The sequence below is a fragment of the Opisthocomus hoazin genome, chromosome 34 (assembly GCF_030867145.1).
Source record: "Opisthocomus hoazin isolate bOpiHoa1 chromosome 34, bOpiHoa1.hap1, whole genome shotgun sequence".
Taxonomy (NCBI): Eukaryota; Metazoa; Chordata; class Aves; order Opisthocomiformes; family Opisthocomidae; genus Opisthocomus; species Opisthocomus hoazin.
The window spans coordinates 3411262-3429947 of NC_134447.1; the positions used below are offsets into that span (position 1 = coordinate 3411262).

The 18686-nt window shown below is 44.3% G+C and overlaps 1 protein-coding gene across 1 annotated transcript; it reads right to left on the reverse strand.

Annotated features, from left to right (window-relative positions):
- Window positions 1-1207: 1207 nt before the first annotated feature.
- LOC142365264 (E3 ubiquitin-protein ligase RBBP6-like) lies at window positions 1208-17878 on the reverse strand. The gene is made up of 10 exons (XM_075445913.1): window positions 17713-17878; window positions 12206-12305; window positions 11378-11414; window positions 6914-6958; window positions 5032-5120; window positions 4818-4914; window positions 3485-3624; window positions 2401-2573; window positions 1548-1651; window positions 1208-1213 (listed from the first exon to the last, which is right to left on the reverse strand). Exons 1-10 carry the CDS (start codon window positions 17876-17878, stop codon window positions 1208-1210), a joined length of 957 nt encoding a protein of 318 aa, XP_075302028.1.
- Between the last annotated feature and the right edge of the window lie 808 nt (window positions 17879-18686).

Below are 18686 nucleotides of genomic sequence, written 5' to 3' on the forward strand. Positions count from 1 at the left end.
TGGGATGACCTTTGGGAGCGGGGAGAGGAAACAGAACAAAATCCCATTCACTTTACCTGAAGATCATTGATAAAAGAAATTCTAAAGTAATACTGACTTACCAGTGGTGGGGATTGATTGCCTTTGGGGGCCCAGGAGACTCGGTAATGCTGCTTGTCTTAGGACAGCAACCTGATAGCCCTTGTGAAAAAATGCAAAGGGGTGGAAAATAAGCTCCACTACAATAGAGGAATCCCTGCATCTCTTGAAATCAACTTACCTCCTCTTCCAACAAACAGCTCACTGACAGAGAGGAAGATTCAGAACGTTCGGTGGCAGTCACCAGAGCAGGAGAAGATACAGCGGTATTGGCAGCACTACAAAAAAAACAAACAAACAACCAAATTTTTATGATTCACACAGGGTTTTGAAGAGCTACTTGAAATACAAAGTCCAAGGTGTGAAAAGCCTGACTACTGTAAACTGAAAAAAAAAAAAATCTACACCAGATATTTTCTTAAGCCAGTTGCGCATGAAAGCATTAGAATATGTAAAGCCCCCACGCTGCATCTCCGTTTTGGAAGATGCGATAACAGCAGCTTTCCGAGGAAAGGTTTGTGTGCTAGTTCAGGGGCTGCCTCAGAGCTTCTTTTGGATTGCGATCCTTTGCGTTCAACGGCACAGAGGAGCCTGACAGGCTTTGGACAGAGCGGCTATTTGCATTCCAGGCATCAGGTGGAAAAAGTTCCTCCTTCAGGGTAAACCTGCACTGAAGGACTGAGAAGGGCACCACACAAGCAACACTGCTAAGAAAATTCTTGCATGAGGCACACGTCCAGCATCTCAAAGTGTCCTCTCTCCGAGCAGAAGCGGCAGCCAGAACTCCCACAATTATCTGGACTGGCACTAGTGACACACAAACTGCTAGCGGGGGAGCTCAAGAAGAAGACTCTAACTGCAGCGTTTTGGTGTCTTTTCTGTTCAGGTTGATCTACAGATTTACTTACTGAAAGGGTCCAGGAGGTGCGACAGGCAGCAGTGGTGGTGGCTGCTGCTGCTGCTGCTGAATCTTCTGAAGGAACCTTGTGGTGTAGCCAGCTCCGGTTTTGAAGTTGTTGACAGCCTGGAGGCAGAAGAACATTTACAAAAAGGTAACAGAAAACTTGAGTACATAGACGCACAAAAGCCTCCAGAGAGTAAAATTCCTTGTGTATTCCTGTAAATGCTATCAATCCTAAAATACATCAACAGACAGATAGAGGAACGCATCCCACTAAACACTGATGTTAATCACTGGTAACCGCGAGTGTCTGCATTTCAGTACTTCAGTGTTAATACCGAGTTGAAAGGGAGGCAATCCTGTTAACCAAAAGCCTGACCTCAATTTGCCAGAGCATCTCTGAAGAGTTGTGAGCTGCTGTAACAACAAACGATGCATTTGAAAAGAACATTTAGCTTTATTCAATTTAGCCTTGCTGAAGGAGCTGTCAATTAATGTTTTCTTCCCTTTCAGCTTTTTGCAGACAGGCTTTGCTTACAAACAGTTTATTTAAAAGTCATCATGTTACCTGGCGTAGGAACTTGTTGGCAGCTAAATCATCAGGAGAAACGCCTGCCTGGTGACACGCTGGGCAGGTATGTTCCTCAGATGCCAGCAATGCTGTTCTAATACCTGTGAAAAATTAGAATCATCCAAATAGTTTTTAGCAAAGCTATGGAAATGCTGGGGGTTCTAATCAGCTGTAAAAACACCATACAGTTAATGAGTTACTATGGTCTTCCGTTCAGAGCATGAAGCTATAAAGGTTCCAGAGTGCAGAAGATTTCTAGTACGCAGCAAAGAACTGTACAGTTTTGGTATTTCACTGTTGTCACATCTGAAGATGCAGAGCAGGCTGTGCCTTGATGTTTTGACTGGTCTGTTTTCCCTTGTCTCGTACAGTGAGAAGTCACCCTCCTCAAGGTTAATGAAGAAAACACATCTCAAAAGACCATGAGTAGCTTTGCATTCTGAAGGGTTTAGCTAGCTTTCCCGTGGAGCAGAATGGTCATTAAATGCCCAGTGATCCGTTTGCTGCAGGCTGCAGAAAGTCACCAGAGCTGGCTATGTAACGTTCTACGAGAGAAAGGGCTGCGGACAGACTAAATGCATTGGGTATCTAACGCTGTCAGCACCTGCACAGGTGTGCACTCTTCTCATAGCCGTCCCTCCGCGCGTGAAGAGGATTCAACTGGACAGGTGAAAAGGGGAAGAAGCTTTCTGTCTTTTTTCCCCCTTTGTACAAGAAGAGTCCTTCCCGACTCAGGGTATCCCTAAGTATCAAACAGAACGGGTAACCAAGTAGTTTTGTTATCTCCTCTTTCCGCTTCAGAAGATCAGACGCGATGCACTGAGCTAACAAACAAGGCAGTAACACTCACACTCGTCACAGTAACTGCTGCCGCAGCAGGGAGTAACGGCTGCATCAGTCATTGCGTCTTTGCAGATGAGGCACAGCAGCTCATCCGGAAGGGCATCGGAGGAGGAGGAGGAGGAGGGCAGCTCCTCTGGCACAAAGGGAGGCTTCTCCTTCTTGCCTTGGGCGTAAGCTTCCCTGCGGGAAGGGGAGGGGGGGGGGGGGCAGGGGGTAAGGAAACAGGAAAAAAGTTAAAGGCGGGTAAAGGAAAACTTCTCCAAGCTGTGGATTTTATCAAAGGAAGGTAATAGATGGAATTCTTCTCACTCCACATCAGCCTTCTGAAATGTAGGCATTCAGTTTCAACTACTTTTCTATAGCCACAAGACTAGAAGGGGGAGGGGGAACAATTTTCCTTCTGCAGATCTCTCCCATTTGTTGGATCCACTAAGAAATTAGCTCAGACAAGAAAAATGATTTTTTGACAGCTAGAGAGCAGGTGAAATGAATCCCACCTCTCTTTTTCCAGGGGGTAAGAGTAAATGCAGGCTCACAATAAAGTTAGTCTCCGAGTAATTACATTTTATAAACAAAGGAAGTCTGTGTTACAGCTTCCACCCAAGGAGATCCACGACAGAAAAGCAGAAGTGCTACCAAGTGCTTTTTAAAACAGCCACTCCTGTCAGTACACAGTAGTAGTATTTTCTTAGTTTAGAGCAAGAGGAGAACTTTTGTCTCTTTCACATGTGGGATTTGCTCAAAGTCAGAGGGGGCGGAAACCTCAGTGCAACAGCCACTTGTTAAATTTTGCAAGAAGCCTTTGAAACATAAACCAGAAGCAAAATGAGCTTTCCAAGAGAACGACTCCCACTGTCAACACTACTGAAATGTTTTGCAGAAATACAGAAATGCCATAAGCTGACCCAAGTTCCAGGGGCAGGATCCCGCGATTTTAATACTAGAAAGTATCACAGATTTTAAGGTGAAGATACGACGACAATGCTTCCTCCCTCGTAATCACAGATGCCGGCCAACATGGTTGCATTACCACTCAGACATTTACGCGTGGTTTTTCTCCTTTTGGTCAGTCCACTTAAGGCCATACGTACGCATTAATAATTGGTATTGCGTATTTTCCCGTCTTTGTCAGCATCGCGCCCTTTGTGTTGGGATCTTTCAGCTCAATCAGGAAACTCCTCGGAATTCCTGTGCTCCTTCTCATTCTGGGAGCAGGCACAAAATTTTTGTCCTGTTCAGAAAAGAAATGCAGACATATCTCATCTTAAGGCCCACACTTCAAATGACCTTTCAATGTTGATTTGAAGCAGCAAAAGCCTGTAATCCTCTCCTTTCACCTAGCGTAGGGGTTGCTCAGCTAAAATACTTCTTTTCCTAAATGAATATAGCCAGGATGTTCCGAAGGCTTGAGCAGTGGTTTGCACTCAGTCGACATTCTTTGGCTTAACTTCAGGTTACTTAAGCGTGAAATATCCCTGAGCTCACCATCCACGCAGGGGAGAGACACAAACCCGCTCCTCCTCCAAAGCGCAGCTCAGAGCCAGAGCTCAATTCCGTGCCCTGAATCAGTCACCGGAGAAACTTCTGTTCTCCGTCCCTATACGAGGGCTGGATTCACACCTCACGCGTGTACAGTCAGTGACTAACGTTCAGTGGCATGAAAACTCAAGCAGAGACTTGTGTAATTAAAACACGCAAATATTCAGTGGATGGGGTCAACAGAATCATCTTGGTTTTATACGGAACACTGGAAACCATGAACTGTCATTAAAAAGAGCTCAAACCAGAAAAATTTACAGTAATAGTGAAATAGATAAAAATAGGCATGAAAATTAACCAAGAAAGATCTGTGCTCATCTTTAATGTCTATGATCCAGAAGAAAGAAAATTTTGCTTTTATCATTCCAGGTTTCCCTTGAATTTTGAGGAGCTTTGCAACACTGCCCTAGAACCTCTGTACTTCACCCCAAGAGAAACAATTCTTAACAGGAGTCTTCGTGCATTTGCCCTGTGACTGCCAAGGTGAAAATATGAAAACCTGAGCAACACCAGAAGTCCCCTGTGGGATTTCTGGAAGAACAGGGACATATTGTGAGCAGCCCAGACACTCTGAATATGGACTTGATCGCTCTGCAGCAGCACAGGCCTCAAGGCCATCGAGAGGCCGGCTGTGGATAAACAGATGCCCCAAGGCCAGCTGCGGGTAAACAGACGTTCTATGAATAGTAACAAATCATAGTCAAGTTCTGCCTATATAATCCGGGTGTTCTATTAATAGACACTCTATGAATAGTGACCAGTCATAACCGAGTGCTGTACCGAGTGCTGTCCATATAATAAAGATTCTCTGCTAATAAAGGTGACTGTTATGGATCATATTGATCGAGTCCTCGTTCCCACCGCAACAGTCCCCCACCACCTTACCCCACTTGTCGGGCAGTTCCTTCTATAGTGGCCTGGTTTTCCGTAGTAACGGCAAGGGAACGATGATGGAGGTGGACCCATGGGTCTTTTCATGTAACTGGAGATTTTTGGGGAAAAAAAGAAAAAGGTATGCTATGTCTCTCTTGCTAAAACAAACATCTCTACAACCTTTCCATAATCTCCAAAGAAAAGATTTGGCATTCTCAACACTTACTTGATGGGATCATACTCCTGGCAAGACTGCACCATCATGGCCTTTATTTTATCCTCTTCGGAAGCATTGGCCGCAGCCAGGTTGGCAGTCTGTTGAGCAGACAGTTATTGGCACACACACTGGAAACACATTTCAGCCCACACAGCAAAGACAACATCACTCATCCCGTCCTGCAAAGAACAGCACAGTGCTAGCTGGGGGGCATGAAGACAGCTGCTTCTACAAAAGAGAGTTGTCCTGGAGATGTTCTGGGGAGTCCTCACGCCACAGCATGGTCTTTATGTACCTGTCAATCTACTTGACAGGAGCATTCTTGGGCACTCCAGTCCTTAGGCTCTGTTCGGGCCTTACAGAAGGGCTTGTGTAACCAATCCAATTCTATTCCGAGTGGACTGAACCTGTGCGTAGAAAAACCTGTAGTATTCAGTGTTTTTAAACCGGTTTTTAAGCCCCAGACTATTTGAAGGAGAAGACATCCACTGCACATTTCACTGAGAAAGACGTATGCAAGTATCCTTATTTCCATTTTACGGCATTGAAAGGACACCCAGCTGAAGAGTCGGGGCAGTTGTTTCTGCTTGATGAAATTCAGCTTCAGACACAGAAGCATTAAAAGCAATCAAGTTTTTTAAAGTCACTCAGCAAGACAAAAGATTCTTTTCAGTAGAAATTTGACCAAGCTCCCCCCCGCTAACTTCTTGAACTACTGTAAGAAAAACCTGCACTTTCTTCCAGTTGATTGTGCCCTTTTAATATACAAGTGGTAATAGAGCCTTATGCAGAACTAGATCTTCAAATCAGTGAAGCCAGCTGATTTGTTTTAAAGTCCTCTTTGTTCAAATTTTTTATTACACATTATTCCAGATACAAGCAGGCTCTAAGGGAGCGACTGTAAATGGTCTGGACCTTCAAGCACCTATCACTGAGATCAGTCACTCGTGGGTTTGGTTTTATACACGTTCATTCAGAAAAGTGCCCACTCGTTTCAGCGTTGTATTAAATGGTTGTTTCATACACACAATTTTTTCTGAACAGTAACATAATCCAGACCAACATCTTTGAAATCATTTCCATGAACTCTTACAGAAAACTTTATGGATACCTGACTAATTTGTTGGAACCCAAAGAGTTTCCAGAAGACATCCAAAACCCACAAAATATTTCTAGGAATAGACCACAATTCAAGTATGCCCTTTAATACACAGTAATAATAAACCAGAAAACTTTTGACTGTAACACACTGCCTCCATGCTAAGCCGGTCTGCACTGAAGAGGTCGAGTACGTAACAATTTTGAGCTGCTTTATCTTATGTTCTTGCACTTTTTGGAAATATTTGCATTTTCCAGAAAGCTGAAATGTGTACACCACTTGGGCAGTGTTTCACATTTTAGAGCCAAACTTCACAGGAGTTTACAGAACCACAGACAGGTTTCGCGACAGCGCTGTTGTCCGTGTTACAGAAACGCCTCTGTTTTGGTTCTTGCAAACCCCACTGAAATGTCCACAACTTACAGGAATTGAATTCTTCGCTGAGAATTGTGGTTGTTTCCAATGCAAAATTAATGAAAAGTGTTAGAAACGGTAAACGGCATCTGAGGTTCTTCTTCTTTGTGTCTTGAAGATGAGTAATAGTGCCACATCACGTTGAGTCTGACAAGGTGCTCACCTTCTACCTTCCCAAAGTGGGAGCTTCTCTTTAAAGGACAGTGTCAAAAGATACTCATATTTTAAGATTCAAATAAATATTTTAAACTATTATAAATGAAAGTAATGTTGTGTTCAGATTGAAACAGTGATCCAGCTATAGATCACAGTATAAGATTTAAAAATATGAAGGAAACTCTTTTGATTTTTAAGGATTTGACAAGAATATATATGTACCTTAATAAGCTGGGCCAGAGGAAGAGATGCAGAAGAGTCATCAACCTGTTCACAAAAAATGAAACACATTTTGAAGTTCTACAACCAAAACACAACAATAGTTAACCTCTGCTGTAGTCTGAAAGTCTGCACTATATCCTCTGAGCGTCACTGAAAGAGGCATTTCCAACTTGGTGTGATTTCTACTTGTTCCAAACAAAGTCCAAACCTTTGACAGCCTGAGAGTGCCGATGTGATGAAGGAGAAGAAACTAAAACAACCAAAGCCACTTGAGATCTACTCATTCCTCCAGAATATCTCGGAGAGAGACCCTTGCCAAATGCTCAACACTGCTTAAAAGTCAAAGGAGTAAGGCAGCTGTCAATATTCAGCTAAAAGGGATTTTAAAAAAATTAAGTTTATTTGAGAAGGAAGCGTCACTTCAGGAAACTTTTTTTCAGTGTAGTTTTTAAATGAATCGGTTAATGTCTCATCATTCATAAATGCACAAGGTTAGGCTTCTAAGCACACAGTAGCTGCCTGTCAAAACAAAGTCCAGGCATATCAGCCCTGAGACATGAACGCTGCCCCTCCTGCCAGTAAGTGTAAAAATGCCAAACTCACCGTACCCCACAAAACCCCAATAAAAGCACCAATCCGAAACATTAGCCATAAAAGTAACCCACCACTTTGTCTAGAAAAAAACAAACTGCTCGAAGTGTTGAAATAAATGTGTTTCCCATGACAGAGTAGCCTATAAAAACTGAGAAAACTGATTTCCTGTATTTTATTAGACCACGGGCCATACTGCCCAAATTGGTTTGGAAAGTGTGAGAATTTAATCTTATTCTCCTTGCTGTCAGACCAAAACCAGTTTTTAATGATGATGAAAGCATGGATTCAGAGCACAATCCTGGAATTTTTCTCTCCATTGCAACCACACTCCTCTCTCCCAGATACCTACTGGAGCAGCTGCAGGAATGAAGTCCTCAGGCCGCTTGAGGGCTGCGGTGTTTATTGAGAACTAACATCAAAGTGCAGTTTTTCCAAGGGTAACACTTATCTGGTTGTTTTTCCAGGATATTGAATTCCATTATGCCACCAGCAGCAGTACAGCTTACACTGGTAAAATGATGCCAGAAAGACACTCAAATCACATGCAGAACGGCAAAAAGAGACCGTCTTTCCATCTCAAGTCTGACCAGAGGATTCGACTTCCCTTCTCTTCAGAACATTTTGTACCTAGTTCTGTTAAAAAGGAAGCCTGATCGTGTATTTTGAAGCTTCACGCTCCACATGACACTGCTTTTTACATGTGGAAAGACAGGCCTATGTTCTCTCACGGAAGCACAACCATTATAATTCTGTGGTTTTTCAGAAGCAAACAAGAAATTAGGAAAGCTCTCTGTTGGAGTCTAGCATTGAACAGTCTCCTCTTGACCAGTAATTGAAACACAGCTGTTCATAAACTATTACCTAGTTTGCGTTTTTTGCCAGGAAGCAGTTGTTATGTGGCCTGCAGGATATGGTCTAATTTCTTAAAGGAGGTAATAGCACTCCTTTCTACTAAACAGTTCTCAAAATCAGAAAATAGGTAACTTGGGTACTATTTACTATGTTTGTCCAACAGCCATCTTCCAATGATCCCACAATCTTGTGCCTTTTTTCCCTTGAAATTTCTACTATAGTATTTCCTGCCAGTTCCTCCAATCAGTCAAGTAGAAAAAACATCTCTGCGAAAGCTGTATACAACCTTAAGAAAATACTGCAGAAGAATTTGAAAAAAAACCCAAACACCCAAAATCAACAGTCAATATATTAACTCCCATTTCCAACAGAAGGCTAAAAAGGAACTGACATAAAGCGAGTGGGAAGGGGCACAGAAAATAGGAGGAAAAGGCTAACCTCACTGCTGGAGGGCTACATTTAGATTACAGTGCTTTCCTAAAACCTGATAGCCTGACTGCACTCAAACTTCAGCCAGGAAGGATCACCGTTGTGCTTGACAAGCGCTCAGACAATGGCCAGGACTCTCTGCATTTCTGCAGCCTCTGAGGACAAATACCACCTCGAGATCCTCGCAGTCTGAAATAGGAACACTAAATCAAAAAGTATCCACTTCCTCGCTCTGGCTGTAGTAACAGTGGGACAGCAGCGCACATTTGGAAGTGTAGAATGATAGCTAACAGAAGAGCAAGACAAGGAAGAAATGTTCAAAGTATAAGTTCTTGTGCATGCTCTTCTAAAAAACATCGTAACTCCTTTTAATTTTGCTGCTTTACTGTTCTACAGTAATTGACAAGCTGTCCAGTGACTTCTTCCTACCACACTAAGATGCAGGTTCTCCTTGGAAATGTGTACAGAAATATGTGTATTAAAAACAAACAAACAAACAAAAACCCCAAACCCCACACTTTAGACTAAGACCTGAGCTAACTTTAAGAATAAAGCTAGTTGTGTCTCCAGCACTAGCAGCACCTGAGGCTGCAGCGCTTTTACAGTGCAAGAGGGAGAGGGGACTTGTAAAGAGAGACGCACGGCTTGCACCTTGGCTTGACAACCCAAATCAGGGACAGTCAGAGCGAACAAGAAGGGCATGGTTTTGCTTTGTCCTTCACTACCTTTCATTAGTTCTATCTCACACTAAGTCTTCTCTCCCGCTCCAGGATTGTTTGGTTGTTTTTTTGTTGTTTTTTTCTGAGACGTCTCTGTTAGCTTATGGGAAAATGCTCCTTGGAAAGGTAATACGGACATGCCAGGGAACACACGAGGCTAAAAGAATGTGAACTTTATTTATGAGCTTGGGACTTGTCTTTATAGGCATGGCAGTAAACAAAGAGAAAAATACTGTTTTCAAGAAATAAAACCCCATCTGAATTATATCAAATACCATAAACGTGGTTTATGTAAATGCATGAAATTAACTACGAGGGCCAGTTCAACTTACTCAAAGTCACAATAGAGAGGCACTGATGTCCAAAAAGGAATTTGAACCCACCAGTGGTAGAATTGCAGAAGTCAGGTTTAGACTTGGTGTTTTTAGACCTACATACAAAAAGTTTTCCATATGAAGTTAATTGCATACCATTGCAAGGAAATCAGAGGCTGTATGCTTCAGAAAACATAGACACAGAGTTCATGAGTTTCTGATTTAAATTATCCTAACAGCTAATCAAGTGATCAGATCCAGTGATCCAGGGTTAGTGTAATGCCTCACATGATTCTAGTGAAGAAAAAGCAGTCATACTTCAAATAAAGATGAAAAATACAAACCACCACATAGTAAGTTTTTTACTATAAGGGCTATTTTGACATGCATAGTTACACATAGTCGTCGAGCCAAATGGCAAATCAAGGTCTAGACCATTACCAGTTCAATATTTCCTTGTGTTACTTGTTTCTATTTCAGCAGCAGAATGACAGTGCTTTGAAACCTGAAGAGCAATGCTGCCCCTTTTCCAAATATATCTTCAAAGCGGTGGCATACTAAAGAAAGGCTGAACCTTTGGGAAATTAAAGCAGCGTCCAACCCTGAAGTCACCCACACCCAAAAACGGACAGCAGGCAGAAGTTAGGAAAAAGGACAGGGCTCTTACCCACAAAAGCACCAGGCTCTAACCTGCTGCCAGAATTTGTACATTCTGCTTTATATGCTTTCATTTGCAGGCAAACTGTGAAACTAAACTGCTTCATCAGATAAAGTGGAAAGATTAGATGCAGAACGTGACAATCCCATTTACATTCACGCCAATCTATGAAAGACATTGATGTACTCAGCGGGGCCCAAACAATATCATTTCAATTACACAGGCTTAAGAACAAATACCCACTTTTTAAGGACGTGAAAAGAAATCATTTAGCTGCAAGAACTGGCCTCAAAACATATCAGGTAAGTTGGGGTTTGTATTTGTTTGAACCCCCAAGGTAGAAGTAAGAAACAGGACACCAGGTTTAACAATAATAGGTTCTCCATGGTTTTTGATAACATTGTCAAAAAACATTAGGCAAAAAAAAAGTATTTAAAAACAAAAGCTAAGTGATACAACGTGAAAATGGAAAAAAATACACTCCAAACAATTCTTCTTGCAAGAAACAAAAAGCACACAACAAGCTATGCAAGCGTTCATTTAACCAGCTACAGACAGACAGGTGTAGAACATGGCACCACGCTCAGCTGTGCAAACCTCGAACCTATGTGATCTAAAAACGATCCTGCATTATCTGTGCAACACAAAATCATACAGGAAGTATTCCAGCATATTCAATATGAAATACAATGCATCAGTAGGCACAAATACCAATATTCACATTAGAACTGTGCCAGTGATGGCATTCCTCAGCTTTTACTATGCTGAATCGAATACAGTGCATTTACAGCATATACCATGTTTTAAGGCAATGTGTGGAAAATTAGCACAAGGCTACACCGTTTAGAATTAAATGCAGTTTTACAGAAAAAAAGTGTGAGATTGGTTTTTTACGTACTGCTTTTGATGTTCCACTCCCTGGCTCAGTTCGACTTCTGGAAGAAGAAATAAAGGTGATCAGAAGTTAAAATAAAGCACTTGTACCCAGCTTAAAGCAGTGAAAGCAGATTACAGAACCTGAAAACCAAAACAATGTGTTCTGATAGTCTAGTGAATGTCGAAATGTATTTGTATCCAGAAACTGGTCTCTCTTGGGACATGCAGTGCAACTAAAACAAAACCCCTAAGTCACATGTCTACTTCATCACAAATTACTCTAAGAGTTCTAAACTTCTTGTTTGCACGGGTCACCAGCTGGCAAGCCTTGGTCTTTCCTCTATAGGCTCATGTGCAAAAATACCCAGATTTGGGGCGTAAGAACACTTGCCATATCCCACCCCCCTCCCCCAAATGCAAGAACTAGTCAAACACTGAGAATCAGACTCTTTGGAGGATGGAGCAGATGGTAAGTTTACACTACAATGCAAATGCCTCTCTCTCTCTACTACAAAAGCAGTAAAAGCAAACACAGAGAATAAGGAATCTCTCCACACAGAGGAAACGGGATCTACAGCTTGGGTCTCAGAACAATCAAGCCCAAGAACAAACCCAACAGCATCATCTTAAAAGTTACCATTGTTGGAGTTTGAACCCCATGTCCCAGCAGGCCTAAAAATGTCTGTCTGCTTTGGTGGACACAGGTTAAAATCCACCTCATTCCACCAAAACCTAACAGCAGCTTTAGCAGGAGAGGTACAACCTGAACGCCTCTGTGAACTGACGTCCATAAACCAAGTTAACACCCTGAAACCCCTAACCGAGCAGGCAATGCTTTACAGATACCTACGCAGCATGTGTTTTGCTGGTAGCTCTGAGTCCTCTGGCAGGGATTCTTCTGACAATAACTGATGAGTTCTTCAGAATCAGGGCATTATCGTCAGTGTATTCTGAAAAAAACATGAATTCAGAAAAAAAACCTTTGTGAATTCATAGGAATGTATATTCGTATGTAATTACATAGCACTTCAGAGAATACCTTTACAGCTATGAAAGCAACATTTTATATGTAACATCACGCTTTTGTTGTCTCAAACACACTAACAGTACATTTCAAGTAATCTTTGGGTTTGATCATCAAACACAAGCAGCAAAATCTTTTTCTTTTTTTTAAAAGTAGTTTCAATGCCAACAACAAAAGGGTCTCAGAGGTCACAAAAAGAGAGTCTGCTGCATGAAGTTCTTTCCTGATGGAGATTCAGTTGCTTTTGCTTCTGGTAGGCTACAAAACCAGTAGATCTTTGGAGAAAAACAAGGTCTCCCCTGCAGAAACCAGATTGTAACATCTGACTGGCTTGCCCTGCAACAAAACAGGCGCTTGGCTAAAGCATGAAGCTCTGTGCCATTGCCTTCCAAGGTGTTCACTAAAAGTGATTTCCTTCTGCTGCCAGTGCTCAGGACTGACAGAACAGAGAGGAGAGCCTGCCAACTCTGCTTCTGCGAGCTTAATCCGTCAACAGCCACACTTATCAGCTGGGCAGTGCTTCACATTTCAACGGAAACTGTTGGGGTTTAACGCAGCAGCCGGCAACGAGGTCCCGACAGCCGCTCGCTCATTCCTCCCCTTCCCCCCCAGTGTGATGGGGAGCAGAAATGGACAGAAGGGGAAACTCAGGGGCTGAGATAAAGACAGTTTAATAAGACAACAAAGGAAATACTACAGCTACTACTGCTACTGAATATGCAAAACAAACTCTATACAATACAATGTTCCCACCACCTAATGACCGATTCCCAGCCAGTTCCCCAGCAGCGATCACAGAACCTGGAACTTGCAGATTTCATGAATTTTGCAAAATTCCCGCTGAAGACCAAACTCCTGCAAAAGTTCGAACTCCCAGACAGGAGAGGATGCCAACTCATAGAAAAGCGAATTAAAGAAAAAGGATGCCTACCTCCCTGCTAGCCACCCTTACAAATTGAGCGTGCCATCCCTGGCATGGAATATTTCCGCTGCCCAGCTTGGGCTGGCTGTGCTCCCTCCCAGCTCCTGCGCACCTGCTCGTCAGCTGAGCATGGGAGACTGGAAAAGTCCCTGACTTCATAGCAATGACTGAAAACATCCGCATCGTCAGCACTGTTCTCCTACTAAATCCAAAGCACAGCAGCTACTGGGAGGAAGATTAACTCTATCCAAGCTAAAACCAGGACAGTAATGAAACTGCAGTGCTAGGATTTGAATCACAGAAATGTTGGGGCTTTTTTCAGCTTGCTTTCACAAGGAAGGCAGAATTGGCTCAAAGTAAAGCTGTCTCTCCCCTCTTAAGCTAATCGTCTAGTTTGAATTAACCAAAGGGATGTGAATTCTTTTGATTCACTTTTTGCAGAGCAGAGACACTCAAACTAAATCACTTGCAAAGACAGGCTTTAACAGCCTTTCGAAAACAGAGTGTGCCTGAAGCTCTCCATGCTTTGCCTTGGCTTTCACCACGCTAGTCTTCTGCAGAGGAGGGAAGCCTTGTGACCTTTTATATAAAGCCCAAACAAAAAAAAACACTACCTGTGACACTTCGACTGAATAAGCTTAAAATGCAAAGGCCTCTCCACGAGAACAGTGTTTATCTTGTTCTTACACAAGCTGGATAAGATTAAATCTTTTAAAGCACTGTCAGCAGCCATTCCCTGTAATCTGCCGACGGTCTTCAATATCAAAAGCCCTTACCCTGACAGACGAATCGGAACGATACTCTGAAAACCAAAGATGATGTATGTCTAGTCAAGCTCTGTCAGGGTGGTTTTACTCAGTGATCACACACAGAACAGGAATATTTCACAATTTACACTCCATTTTTCAGCATATTATTCCTACAGGCAGGAACCTCTCTCAGACCAAAACATACCTATCAGAAGACAGTATTTCAACAACGAAATGAAAATTTTACTTCTATTTCCAAATGATGGAATCCTTCTTCAGAAAACTGGGAAATCTTTGAGACAAAACTAATTTCCGATCTTAACCCCTACGGAGCTGAACAGCAAGCTTCCTCGGGACTTTGGAGCAGTTTCAAATCATAGGAGAAAGGACTACTAATGACAAAAACAGAAGCTTTTACAGAAGTGCTAGCCTGAAGCCAACAGCTGGAGCTCTTCTCAAAAGGAAAATCTCACCACCACACAGCCACTGTCAAGAAAGGCCTGCCCTGGGGCTGTGTGATGGAGCAGGAGCTCAAACAGCTGTCAGGCCCAGACAAACCACTGCCAGGAGATCGTGCCAGCTGCAGTTCTCAAAGCCCAAAGCAGCTGCTTCTACCTGCTGAACGGAGTCACACAGAGCACTCCTTTTGGTCCACACCACAAACCACTGGACTGAGATTCCAGAGACGGAGGATAAGCAACAGCGGCTCCACAAAAAGACAGGAGTTTGCTGTGCCTGTGCCGGACTGAGGATGGTGGTTGTTCTGCGGATGACTACAAAGGGTAGCACCTCTCCGAGAAAGAGACTGAATATATGAGGATAGCTGGATATGACTAAATATTTTAAAGCACTGTCAGCAGCCATTCCTTGTAATCTGCCTACCGGCATCTCCCAGCAGGAACCTGTTCCCCGAGGGCAGCAGCATCCCCTGGCAGAGACTTGGCAACTCCCAGGACCTACAAAGTAGCGTCCCTCGGCCTCATCACACACCTCAACCTCTGCAAAGTGAGCAGTGACCTCCTGCGCAACAAGGCGACTTTTCACACGTGTCCAAGCAGAGCTCCAACAGAAATACTCAGCAAGCTGGAGGTAACAACATGGGTGATTCCTACTCCCTTTGAGCACAAAACTTGTTTTACTGCCAGTGACGGACAGTGAGTGGCTACTGGGCTTTTCTCAATCTGACCTGAGATTAAAACTAAGGATTCAATTCAGCAAGCTTGCAAAAGCAAAGGAAGATTTGGATGTTATAGTAAAGTCAGGAGCAGAAGAGACAGAACAGTCAGGAAAGAAGTATTTCAAGGAATGAGTGGAGGCAGGCAAGTTAACAGCTACTTTGACTGCTGCCTCATGATGACTTAGAAAGCTTAAATTAACAACTGCATTAGTATCCACAACCTTCTTCCTGCAAAAAAGTACAAACAACTCAAGCCACGCTCTGAAATTTATACTGCTTCACATTTAATGCACCACTTAAAAATTCCATTTTTCAATTCACCTATAATTCTAAAAATCTGCTAGTTTTAATAATTTGGGTCATATATACGGTATAAACAGGTTACTGAAAAAAGTTCCTACTTTCTTTTATGGCCTGCTTTAATCCACCATTTTGATGCTGACAGCATTGCCAAGGCATCTCTCTGAGCACTGTCTAGAGAAGTATTTTCACTCCGATAAAGGACAGAAGCTCAGCAGAAGTCATCAGAAGGCAAGCCTACATGCGAAACGACAAAGAAAAGCCTTTATTAGGCTTGGATGTCTTGCTCACCAGCTGTTACGTGACTGGGGAAGCAATCTGCAGAGTAAGAGATCAAAATGACTGCTGACATGCCAGACTGCCTCGACCAGAAAACAGGGTACTTCCCAAGAACACATTTTCTCCCTGCTGCTTAAAAATATGCTTTCTCCTCATCTCATTTTTCAACTCTGTTCTAATCAGCACCACTTGCACACTTTGTGACAAACCAGTCCTCTGTGTCGCTGGCACTGCCTCGAAACATCCTGATTAATAGACTGGACTGCTATTTCTGCATTTTCAGCTTCCACCAAAAGAGGATCCCAACCACAGTTGGTATCTCATCCTTGCTTGAATTAGCTAGTGCAGTAGGCCAGATGCTTCATGGAACTTTGATTTGCATTATGATTATACAGTACTGTGCTCCAAAAGAGCACCTGCATTGCTTTGAAAGGATGAGTCAATAAAATCTAACATACTTTCAGTCATTAATCTGATTACACAGACTGCCTGATGCCTTAATGCCTTATTGGCATGGCTTGCCACTTCAGCGTGTGACTGGGAAAGCGAAAGCCGAGCTGGACACCCCGTGGTAATGAACTAAAAGACACCTGCCCTAAGCCCCTGGCCAAGGGACACTGACCTCGCTGACCGCACAGCCCTGAGAGGTCCCAGCCCTGCTGGGGACAGAGCCCGAGCAGCTCCTTCCCAGACAGACCTTGCATGGGCTCCACTGAAACATCATGGTTTTGGAATGGGCACACGGCTTACCCTCAGCTCACCCAGGGAAACGGGGAACTCCAAACCCTTTAGGAAGGCTCCACACAGCAATGCTGCCTGGCAGCCCAGGAATTAATTGCACGCTGAGGCGTAACCAAAGAAATCCCCCACACTAGCACATCAACAAAACGGCACGGGGAAGGGCAAGCCTTAAAAGCTGCTGAAGTGTCTGCTCTGAAATGCTCAGTTTGCGCAGTCTTGAAGACAGCAGCTGTGAGGCCAAATGGTTTCACTCAGAGTTAGCACGAGGTTTTCTGAAGACATCACATCGTGGCACTACTACAGCTGTCAAGTACGTGCTGCAACACTGAACTCCAGCAACGGCTGACTTCAAGAGACAGTCTGCCAAGAGCACTGTTCTTCCCTAAAACTATTCATCTAAGGCCAGTTCAGACGCCCATTTTGGTGTTACAGTTTGTTGATTTTGCCTGATAAGCAGAACAGCACATTCTCCAAGTGTTCTGAGTCAGAATGTTACAGAAACCTGAGTCACGGAGTTTGCAGTTCTTCCACAATAATGTGAAAACATCTGTTATAAAAGACAGGTCATGAAATTCACATCAAATTTAATAGAGGCAAGTTAAAATGCATCATTCCTGAGAACAGGCTTTTGGAAGGGAATTCTGCCTTTACAGAACACGCGTCTATAGGAAGCAGGGAAGAGGGCACGCCACCCCCCCACACCCCCACTTTTTAAAACAGGTCCTGATTATCCCCACAGATATCCTCCCAAACCTTTTTAGCATTTTACCTAGAAGAATTCCAGGACACCAAAGCTTCTGTGAGCGCTAAATGTCGCCCATCAACCACATATTCCTCCATGCCTAGCTCTGCTCTAAAGCACGGATCCAAAGGCCGTCGTCAGAACAGCAGCCCCAAACAAACAGCTCTGTGAGGCCTCAACACAAGTCACAGCTACCGGTCGTGGCTGAATGGCATTAACGCTGCCCACCCCGCGTATCCCCGGTGCCGCTGGCCCTCCTGATCCCCCACACGCTGGCGGGACGAGCCCCAGGCTGACTCATGCTACGCTGAGTTGAGCCGCAAAGAGCAGAGCGGGGCTCCCGCAGGCTGCAGCCCCATGCGGTGGTCTGCAACTCCACCAGCCGGGCGGTCCCCGAGGCCCCGTGCCCGCCGCCCCACTCACCTTCTTTGCTCTGGGCGTCGGTGATCTGCAGGTCGCAGTTGGATGCCTTCAGCTGCTCGCGGCCCATGATCTGGCGCTTGAGGTCATGCAGGGAGATGTGGAGGCCGTGGAAGCTGATGGTATCAAAGTCCAGTTTGGCAGAGAACTTGTAGTGCACGCCAGGCATGGCTGGGGCCAGGCGGTGCCTGCTCCGCGACGGCGTCTGCTGGTGGGCGGGAGGACGATGGGGAGAGGCCTCCGCGGCCCCGGCTCAGCCTTGGCTCCCTCTCGTGCACCCAGCGCTGCCAGGCACGACCGCTGGCGACGGCACCAACAGAACCCCTGCCTCAGGGTTCCAGTGAGGGGTTTCCCGGCCGACAGCCGCAAGCACGTCACTGTGCACACAATGGCACACGGCAACCACCCCCCCGCACCTCATGTGACCCAGCACATTGTGACAAAAGGCCCCGTCACGCGGGCGGGGAGTCCCGCCCTCTTCCTCCTAACACCTCTGAGAGCCATATTACCTAAATATAATAAAAAAGGCTTGTTGTAGTCTGGCAGGGCTAACGAGGGAGCTTCCACGACTGCTGGCTTTACATCTTTCAATGCCTTTTGGGCTGCCAGAGTCCGGAAACCCTCCGCATTTCCTCTTTAACCAAGGGACAGAGGTTTTTGCTCTTTGTGTCTGTTTGTTTCTCCTGTTAATGGGGATTTGGAAGCCTAGGTTTTCACATGGTAGCCTGGCTTATAAGCCTGTGGCGGAATACGGATTATACGTATTCATTCCAGAAGTCGGCCATAGCCACAGTCCAAACTCCAGCAGCAGAGGCAAACAAGCCTGGCTGTTGGATATGCACCAAAGCCCACCCTCTACCAGAAACCACCTCTCCTTGCTATCTGTCCCCTTAAAGTCTCAGTGGGACCAGGACAGGTACTGCATTATGAATCTTCACTGAAGAAAGCAAGCATACCGCCCTTATGCCAGGAGGGGT